At 37.3% G+C, this 9,627-nt stretch overlaps 2 protein-coding genes across 4 annotated transcripts; one reads left to right on the top strand and one right to left on the bottom strand.

Annotated features, from left to right (window-relative positions):
* Nucleotides 1-274: 274 nt before the first annotated feature.
* LOC105207905 (sorting nexin-30) lies at nucleotides 275-3,849 on the top strand. The gene is made up of 7 exons (XM_011177594.3): nucleotides 275-803; nucleotides 1,063-1,218; nucleotides 1,302-1,412; nucleotides 1,509-1,673; nucleotides 1,749-1,944; nucleotides 2,029-2,303; nucleotides 2,535-3,849. The coding sequence occupies exons 1-7, from the start codon at nucleotides 633-635 to the stop codon at nucleotides 2,892-2,894; spliced, it is 1,434 nt and encodes a 477-aa protein (XP_011175896.1). The 5' UTR covers nucleotides 275-632; the 3' UTR covers nucleotides 2,895-3,849.
* On the bottom strand, nucleotides 3,321-9,585 carry LOC105207904. 3 transcript variants are annotated; one of them, XR_005574439.1, is made up of 10 exons: nucleotides 9,387-9,585; nucleotides 8,861-8,979; nucleotides 7,828-8,073; nucleotides 7,626-7,747; nucleotides 5,442-6,902; nucleotides 5,152-5,361; nucleotides 4,952-5,061; nucleotides 4,459-4,648; nucleotides 4,057-4,313; nucleotides 3,321-3,981 (listed from the first exon to the last, which is right to left on the bottom strand). XR_005574439.1 is itself a non-coding variant. In XM_011177593.3 (10 exons), exons 1-10 carry the CDS (start codon nucleotides 9,546-9,548, stop codon nucleotides 3,878-3,880), a joined length of 3,006 nt encoding a protein of 1,001 aa, XP_011175895.1. In that variant the 3' UTR covers nucleotides 3,321-3,877. The 3 variants fall into 3 exon arrangements, 2 of the variants coding, with proteins under 2 accessions (XP_011175895.1, XP_039303588.1); XM_011177593.3 differs by having other exon boundaries at nucleotides 4,434-4,648; nucleotides 9,387-9,548; XM_039447654.1 differs by lacking the exon at nucleotides 3,321-3,981 and having other exon boundaries at nucleotides 4,196-4,337; nucleotides 4,434-4,648.
* Nucleotides 9,586-9,627: the final 42 nt, after the last annotated feature.

Raw genomic sequence — 9,627 nt, 5'->3', positions numbered from 1 at the left:
CGTGCGTGCCGTTTTATTCGCAGTGGTGGATCAAGATACTCGGCAGCCTCGAGCGCTCCAGATTGAGTCGCAATCTGGAATAGAAATATAAAAATGACGTTATCTTATTCACTTATTTTCATTGCACATAATCCATATATTCGTTCCTCATTGCAAGCGAAATCGTAAAAATTGCGTTAAAATTAATTTATTAAAATGCTCTAAAATTAATTGCTTTAAAATGAATTGGTCTAAAATTAAACAATTCAAGATCAATTTATTTTTATAATTATTTGCCCTAAAATTAATTGACCTAAAATTAATCGGCTTAAAATAAAAAAAAAAATTGATCTAAAATATTTGCGTTTTCAGAAAATTGGATAACTCGATCGACATATCGCCGACGATCATTAACATTGGTGTGGCAAAGAAAAACTTGCGCTATTAATGTAATATAATGAATTGATACTGGCAACGCGTTTAAAATAGAAAAATGAAATTTTTCACATAATTGCGACGGCCAAAGTCTCCCCTCGTGCACCCCCTTACGATAATCCGTCGCTCGCGCGGCGCCTGCGTCAAGTTATCAGCAGTTGTCTCGCGAAGACGGCTGACTGGTGTCATTGGCGCGTTGTCCGATCGTCGTCAGGAAAATGATGACCTCGTCGGAAACGTCGGAGGTGGAGAATCCAGGTGGTGAGAAAGTCACCGAGGACTCGGCGATCCTGGAGGTGAGCTCCATGGCGGTGGGCGGGATCATGAAGCAGGAGAGCCGCGACGTCGACTACCTGTCCAACTGTAGCACCTCCATCGAGGGATCCGTGGTACGTAACATAACATAACCTGGGACCCACTTTGATAATTTTCCGTACATTCCTCACTGACGTCTTTGGCCCTGGAAGAGATTGATAAATTGGAATTAGTAGATAGTGTTAATATATGTGACATAGCATATGCAACAGAGGGTTTGTGTTATTTTTTTAACTTTCATTACTTAGTATTTGATCATAAGTTTGAATCTGAAGAGTCCCATATGATTGATTGTTAATCGATCAATACTAAGGAACTTCTGTAATTTCACAGGTTGCATCCCCTTCCATCGATAGTTTCTCCACTCTGCCAGATCAAGAGATATCAGACTTTCAGACAGACTCGAGAGATCTACAAGTGAAAGTGGACAATCCACAGAAACACCTGGAAACTCTAGAGACATATATCACATTCCGTATAACAACTAGAGTATGTATTGCCTTTATTGCCAAAATTTAATTCAATTTTGTAACTTTCATTTCGATATGTTATAATCATAAATATTTCTGTAGACTACACGTCCAGAGTTCGAGGAAGGAGAGTACATAGTTCGCAGGCGGTACAATGACTTCATTTGGCTGCGACAAAAATTAGTGGATACTTATCCGACACATATCATACCAGTAAATTTTTATTATTTTCATTAAATTTTGATATGTGAATGATTATAAATGATATGTATAATTAAAAAGCTTTATAAATCCTGAATTTTGTTACAGCCAATGCCAGGTAAGCATACGCTACTTGCCCAACTGGATCGTTACTCCAAGGAATTTATCATAGCACGTATGAAACTTCTACATATATTCCTGAATAGAGTGGTGAATCATCCTATTCTCAGTTGTGACAAGAATCTCCATATTTTTCTCACAACAAAATCTTCAGTAAGTATGACAGTATTTATGCTATAGTAATACTGTATTAAATTTTAATCAGTTATTATTTAAATTAAATTTTAGGAATTTCTTATTCATCGCAAAAATCGTGGAAATGTGCTTGGAAAAGTGACAGACTCCTTGCAAAACATAACGACTACTTATTCAATGAAACAGCGTCACTTGGAGTTTGAACAAATTCGGGATTATTGCACAGCGCTGGGTGAAAAGTTGTCGGCTATAGATAAGATCAATCATCGCATACATAAAGAGAGGCAAGGTGCGCATGAAAATTGCTCGAAAATGCATATTGTAATAAAATAGCTCTCAGTTGTATCTTACATTATACTTTATAATGCAATAGATTATTTATTGGAGCTTCATCAATTGCATCCTATATTCACTCTATGGGCAACTTCGGAACCGGAACTTGCGCCCATTTTACTGGCGATCGCTAAAGCGGTAGAAGCGAACGCAGTAGCTCATCAAAAACTTCTGGAGAATGTTCCCAATGATGAACGCGAGTACGTTTCTTACATTGAAGCGGTAAAGAACGCATTATCCCGGCGTGACTCGATGCAGATTGAATACGAGTTAACAGTCGATGTGTTAGCGAAGAAAAGAATAGAAAAGGATCAGGTACAAACCTTGCTTAGATCTTCCTCTTTTTTTTTTAATCTATTCAGATTTAAATTGGTTAAACAACATAATGCATTTCCAAATATATCAATAACAACTTATAATTCTTTGCGATATAGATGTTAAAATCTTAGATATTTAAATATAAAGAGATTAATCAACATTATCTATATTTTCATATTGCTAGGAAGGTGGACAGATTTACAGTTATATTTAATTGCATTCGTACAGTTGGTAGGAAATCCCAGTTACACGATTCCTGCGCAAGGTTGGGGCGGATCTCTCTGGAAAGCGGAATCTCGCGATGAAAAATTGGAAAGACTTGGCCAGACTATTCCGCGACTGGCCAAGCAGGCGGAACTACTGCAGGATCGCGTGGAATGCGCGAACGAGAATCTGCGAAGTGACTTTCAAAGATGGAATACGGAGAAGCAGCAGGATCTAAAAACCATGCTAATCACAATGGCGGACCGACATATCAGGCACTATCAACAGTGCATGAACGCGTGGGAAGAGAGTCTTACCGATCTCAAATTGGACGGAATCGGATCTGATGTTAACGTGGGACCGCCTGTTAAAATACCTGTTTGAACCGCTAGTCTCTTCTTCGCCATTCGAAAGGATATGAAATAATTATTCGTTACATATATATGAAGATAACACATCAGTTAAAAAGAATCTATTAATTAAATAATGACACAAAGTTTATTACAATCTAAAAAAATAATCTATCTTCGATCAGCTTCGATAGCATTGCTTTTAAAATTGAAGCGTCGTGTCAAAATTTCGAAAAAAAATTGTGCAATATTTACCAATCGTAACGGACGCATTTAATGACGACGAAAGTTGCATTTAATGTACAATATATGCTAATATCAAAATTCCATTTGAAAAATTCGCCTTTATGATACAATAATCTTGTGATAATGTGAAAAATTAAGTATAATGCATTTGATCCTACGTATGTAGGATAAGTTTCAGTGTATATCATGTACAAGAAAAAATTTTCCGACGTTCTTTCTTCTTTAGAAGTTTAAATTATCAGTTAATTTTGGGGACCAAAGTATATCAAGGCAGTTTATCGCCATATTCCCTTCTCTCTATCTTTCTCTTACTTTGAATCACATTACAATACATTTATTGACAATCAGTTTAGTCATCTATATATCTACTAATTACCAAAGTACAGCAGTTACCATGATAGCGTAGATAGCGTCAATGTATAGTATACAGCACTGGTAAATTTTACAAATCGGAGCAAAACTTGCAAGAGCTTCGTTGTATCATTAATTAGTACCTTTAGCCTATGCCTCTAAGTTATGAACAAGTCGCACCACGCACTGAATCGATTCCGTTTAGCAAAAAAAAGTAGCAAGAGTCCTATATGGCTTACACACTCTTTTGTGTATTATTTATGCTCGAAAGGGAAGATACTCTTTGCAACTGTTAACAATGCGGAGTACATTTCTATAAGTTATATACCGCTGCTTGGCAAGTTGGCAAAAATGGCGGAATTTGTATCAATAAATTATTGTTTGCAATGAAATATGCGATAATGGCTCCTCTGTTTTTCCTCACTCCATTAAGGCGTCGTTCGTACGTTCCACATCACATTCCATCGGCGTTATGTAGAACTGCACTAGATTGTCCAGATCGATGAGCTTGGTTATAGTCTCGCCTGTAGGGAACGGACTCGATATATGTGATTGTTTTTAAATATTCTCTTCGAAAACTTTCCGAAATAAATACTGACCTGCTAAGCTCATCTCGTTATGAAGGAAACGTACTGTATGCGCGTATGGTTGTTGAATTTTTTCTCGTAACTGCGTAGCTAAACGACGGGTCGGATTCCATAACTGGCTACGAAAATTCGGTATGTTTGTGAGTGTCGGTTTCCAAGATTCCGGCTTTACTTCCTCCATTGGCAACACATCCGTTATCCTGTACTGGCTCGTGTCGATGTTCCACGTGAATTTACATCCGACCTCGTATAATTTCCTCTCTTGCGCACTACATGCAGTGTATTAATTAAGACTATAAATGATACTTTAAAATTTAATACTTTAATGTGCGAACAGTTCGTGCAAAGGAACTAACAACTAGAATGTAATTCGTAGGATGGGTGCTTACCATTGCGTTTGACTACATAACTCACTTGCTTGGATCTTCATTATGTGCAAACATATAATGTCGCCGCTAAGCGCACACACGTCAATTATTTCGATATCATAATCGCTGCAATGCCAATATTTTTTCTTAAATCTCGCGCAGATCCAATCTGCTATGTGATGAGAAAAAGTCTCGATATCAAAACTCAATTGTGTTATAGACACGCATGGCACTATCTGAAAGTATTTTGGTCGTTATTATTTCAGAAATATTATACATTCATGTTTTATTTATATAATTATTCACTGATTATTTTAATTATCTAAAGGGATTAGCTTTGTAAAAAAAAATCATAAAATATTTAGGCTGAATGTGGCCCACTTAATTAATTTTATTTTTAAAAAACTCAGTGTTTTTAGAATTGTATTTTTAAAAACTTTATTAAAGTTTAAAAAAAATAAGATAAATTAAGTGGACCTTATTTAGCTCAATATTTTTACAATAAGAAAGTTTAATAAACTTTTCGAAAGAGTAAATACCAGTTTTTCCGCTTTGCTATTGCTGATCATCTGCATTTGAACATATCCGGAGCCATGCACGAGCATCGGAAGTACACATTGATAACTTACGTACCCTCCTGTTTCTTCGTCTGCATTCAATATAATATTAATTATAATGGAAATAGGAAAATATGAAAAACAAGCTTTGAAAGTACAATCGTGTAAATTTAAATATATACCTTCTACATCTGTGATCACCGAAATCATCTCGTCGTCGAGCTCTATGTAGCTCCGTTTAAAATGTGCAGTGCACTTTATCAGAGGGTATTGCAAGTTATTTCGAGGAACCAGCGGAGAGAAATTCGAGCAGCACTTGCCGACACGATCTCTGTGCACACTCCCGTTAGACAGTTGATTCTGGTTCAACGGTCGTAGTACACTTTTCTCAGCTGGAAAATGTGTAAATTTTATTGTCATTTTATTCGAATCCTCCTCGCATTCTGTTTCTATAACAATGGTAAAATTATACCTGATTCAGTACTCGACAAGTCATTGGATATACTAATATCTTGAGCAAGATTCAATTCGTCCGGTTCGCTCTGATCTGAGTCGACCCAGTGCCTACGGCCGTTCGGCAGAACCGGTGACATCGCAGGCGAGGAGGGAATCTGATGTATGGAGCAGGTACCGCGATGTCTGAACTGATCGCGTATGTGTTTGAAAGGAACTATGTTCTCCGCGTCCTCCGTCTCGTCGCAAAACTCGTATTTCTTGTCAGCAAGCCGGCGCTTCCTGAACGAGCTGAGTTTCTCGCAGGTCGTCTCCTGCACCTCGTCAGTGAACTCGTATGCCTTTTCCGCTTCAAGAATAAGCTTGTGCGTTGCTCTCGTCGTCCTGGTCGACTGAGCCGGAATAGGCGGAGGTGAGTGTAGATTCGATCTCTTGCGCGGACTTGGATAGCGAAACGAACGGGCAATTGGCGGTGACATTAAACGAGCTGAGTACGAAGACGAGGGACTGATCGACACGGATTGCAATGGTGAATTTATGGAAGCCACGGAGTTGTCCTGTTGCGAGGCACCAGGTTGTGGCGAGCTCGAACGTTGCTGGCTGCTACTGCTATTACGCTGGACTTGGATTCTGTGACTAGATTCCGAATTGCGAGTGCGCAGGATGTCCGACGGCGGAGTAAGTATCGGCGAGGACCATGTGGTCATCGCCTTAAGATCGGCAGGCAGTCTCTGCGGCGTTGAGCGCGGTGAGCACGACGGATGTTTCACCAGCGTGATAAGATCACTGCCGATGTTGAGTTCCTGTGACGTGTCCTCGCAGAAATCCTGCAGAATCTTGTCCCGCACCGAAATGGCCGTCTGCTCAACACCAACTGGCAGCGAAATCGGACTGCCGCTGCTGTTATTCCGACACTTGCATTCAGCCAGGTCCGAACATTCGCACAATTTAATGTTTAAAGCGATTGCAGCCGGAGACTTATTATTTATATCACAGACATAGTCGCTTTGATTACTGCTTGAGGTATTTAATGGCAAATCGCGTCCTAGCTTATCGTCTAACTTAATTGGCTCATCTAAAAAGTCGTGCTCCAGGCTAGATTCGCATTTTGGAGATCGATCGACGCATTCTGGCGTGCTCACTTTCTCGTCCGAACTCTCGTAACGTTCCGTCCTCGTCGAGTAGTCCGTCTCCTCAACGTCGCTCATGTCAAGCGGAATCGTGTCCGGAACTACGGAGTCATGTATGACGCCGTCCTGTTTATCGCACGCTCTCTGATTCTTCGATTTAGGTATATTTAAATCTACCCTGAGAACATGTAAGAAGTTTCCTGTGTTAACCACAACGTGATTCCAATAATTCAGGCACACTGTGGCGCGAAACTTCGGATACGGCGAGATGACTTCATAAGTCGTGTGAACCGTAAGGCCATGTTGTAAGCAATTACATCGTACGCAACCATCCCAATTTGCGGCCAACTCTATATGAAGTACATAATTCAATTAATTCTATTATATCTTGATGAAAAATTCTCATTTATATTTTTAAGAAGTTTTTATGTTTTAAATTTATGAAAAAATACCTCGAGACGATTCTAAAGCAAATTACTGACATTTTATTATTAGAAAATATCTTTAAATTGGCTTTACAGAATTCTAAATTCTTTTACACAATCAAAATATGCAAAGAAATAGAGGGCAAAGAGCTTTTCATACAAATAATGAAAAGATTTTAATTTTTTAATATGTAAGACAAACTTTTTTCATTATTAATACGAAATTGTTCTTCGCCTTCTTCATTTATGTACGTATTTTAAATGTGTAAAAATATTTTGGAATTATAAAAATGTAATTAAAAAATGTCTCTAGTTTGCTTTAAGATTCCCTTAAACTTCTTAAGATTTTACAAATTTTTTTTTATATTATATTATAGAATGAGATATCTTACATATTTAAAAATTGCAGAATTCATAAAGAATATAAAAAAATAGTTTTTCTTAGCACTTTTGTAAAGTGTTTTAATTCATATAAAAATTCTTTTAAAGAGTTACGTAATTAAACAGAAAATTCTATAGAAATTATTTAAAGTATTCTAAAAAAATTTTTACTAGATAAAACACGATTTTTCTTCTTTTTCTCTATCTTCTTGTGAGTATATTTTATATAATATTTTTCTGCAAAAAGTATTATAAATTATTTATTACCTTCACCTTCTTCTTCGTACGACGCGGCAATTTTCAAGCAATCTTTACAGTGGTCGAGAGATGGTACTGTGGTTATAGTTAAATACGCTCTATCAGTCGGTTGAAATTGTAAGAAATTTGTACTATAAAAAACAAAAAATATCACTAATCAGTGCATCTTATTTTATAGTTTTTTAAGGAGACGCAATTCTATTGTACATACCAGAGACCGTGAATTACAAGTTTATTCCGCTCCATTGGCCATTGCGATATAACTATGCTTAATTCTCTACAAATCGAATAATTGCCGAACAACGTAACTTCGGCAACTTTGCGAGCTACACGATTGGGCGTGAAGGCCCACCAGTGCAACAGATATTTGTACAAAGACGTATTGCTGCTGACGTCCAACGTGTACGTATACGTGAGCAGAAACTGGCCACATTGCGTCAATCCCATAACAATATGTCTTGCAAAAAAAAAAAATATCTTTACTATTGTGTCATTAATCTAAAATCTAGGGCTATTTTACATTTATATCTCTGTGCTTTAACGAATTAACATTAAATACTCGCTATTTACATTAAACCATTTTTTGCCATTTCTTGGTTTTTTTCAGTTTCTGTAGAGAACACATTAAGAATGTTTTGACTTTACAATATACAATATTAAAAATTAAAAAATTAAAGATTTTTTAAATTTAATCTTTTTTCCTAATTAACAAAAAGTTTTAGTCATGAATATCCAAATTTTTATCATGAAACTAGTAACAAAGATAAAAAAACGAAAAATTTGACTTCTAACAAATTGTAATAAAAATAATCTTATTTAGGTAAATAACTTTTAAATGTAATTTAAAAAAACGAGTCAGTGGTTTAGAATAAATGTTTACGTGAATATTTATTAGAGTTTCATTAGTATGTGTAAAAAATTTGATTAATTCATAAAGTTACTTTCTCATCAATTTTCAAATAAGTACTAATACTACAAAACACAATCTTACACACAAATCAAGAGTAAATAAAAAGTTAAAAATAGTTTTTAAATCAATAGAGAAATATTCTCGAATTTTACACAGATGCTCTCTAATGTAATACATCTATAAAATATTTAATAATGCTTTGAGATATGACACATACATTCTTAAATGCTTATAAATTTACATTTATTTTATCTTGTTTAAATCAGCTACAAGGAGCATGTGGTAAAAAATGGATTAAATAAATCTGTGTATTGAATCAGTGTTATCGGTATACCCTGCTTCAAGTGCAGACTTCGGGATTATGTGTAGAAGAGGCAAATGCCGCCACTTGGGTACAGATGTAAACAATCTCTCCTCTGAGGCGTAATTGTGCGCTGACAGACATCCTCTCATCTGCAAATAGAAACCATGTTGTTGCAACGCCTTGTGCATAGCAATTATATATGTGTGTAAATCAACGCATGCCATTCTAATGAACGTCTCTAGGTGTGAAAAAGACTTTGTGGGATACTTGAGACCGATAGTTTTCTCTCAAGATATTTAAAAAGATATAAAAAAAGAAAAAAAAAGAAAGTCTGAAAGTTGTGAATTCAGGGAGGTGCGGTTTCATTGTTCCGTTTAACGCGAACGGCACCTCGCTCCAAGTGAAGAAAATCAAGCCGAGCAAATGATCCCGTATTTTTACGAGTCGCGAAGTCTGTCGCGGGTAAGAAATCGCTCTTGACAGCTCGAGGTGCGGTGGCCCCGAGGCCCGTCGTTCAGGTTGCCAACTCGCGGTCACGCGAATCAAGACGGCCTACCTCCCGTATCATCAGCTTCTGCAGGAAGTTCCGCTTGCTGCGACGATGCGACAGGCACGGCTTGCGTCCCACCACGACGCATTCGGACTTTTCCGACGTAATGTCAGAGAAACACTCATTGCAGCAGTCCGAGGTAGTGTCGGAAGACGACGCGTCCGCCATTTTTAAATAACCTCGCTCGCCCGTGTGTGGCGTCGCCGTCGTGGTGCATATACGCTCTCGCGTGGAGCAGCCGTGTAGT

Source organism: Solenopsis invicta, chromosome 3, assembly GCF_016802725.1.
Source record: "Solenopsis invicta isolate M01_SB chromosome 3, UNIL_Sinv_3.0, whole genome shotgun sequence".
NCBI lineage: Eukaryota > Metazoa > Arthropoda > Insecta > Hymenoptera > Formicidae > Solenopsis > Solenopsis invicta.
This window is presented reverse-complemented; position numbering and strand designations above follow the sequence as displayed.

Coding starts and splice junctions, on each gene's coding strand:
- LOC105207904 (XM_011177593.3), bottom strand. CDS start 9,548: ATGGCGGACGCGTCGTCTTCCGACACTACCTCGGACTGCTGCAATGAG. Junction 4,314..4,433: donor TTATGTAGTCAAACGCAATG/GTAAGCACCCAT, acceptor CACTGCATGTAG/TGCGCAAGAGAGGAAATTAT. Junction 3,982..4,056: donor TAACGAGATGAGCTTAGCAG/GTCAGTATTTAT, acceptor CGTTCCCTACAG/GCGAGACTATAACCAAGCTC.
- LOC105207905 (XM_011177594.3), top strand. CDS start 633: ATGATGACCTCGTCGGAAACGTCGGAGGTGGAGAATCCAGGTGGTGAG. Junction 804..1,062: donor CCTCCATCGAGGGATCCGTG/GTACGTAACATA, acceptor GTAATTTCACAG/GTTGCATCCCCTTCCATCGA. Junction 1,945..2,028: donor CATACATAAAGAGAGGCAAG/GTGCGCATGAAA, acceptor ATAATGCAATAG/ATTATTTATTGGAGCTTCAT.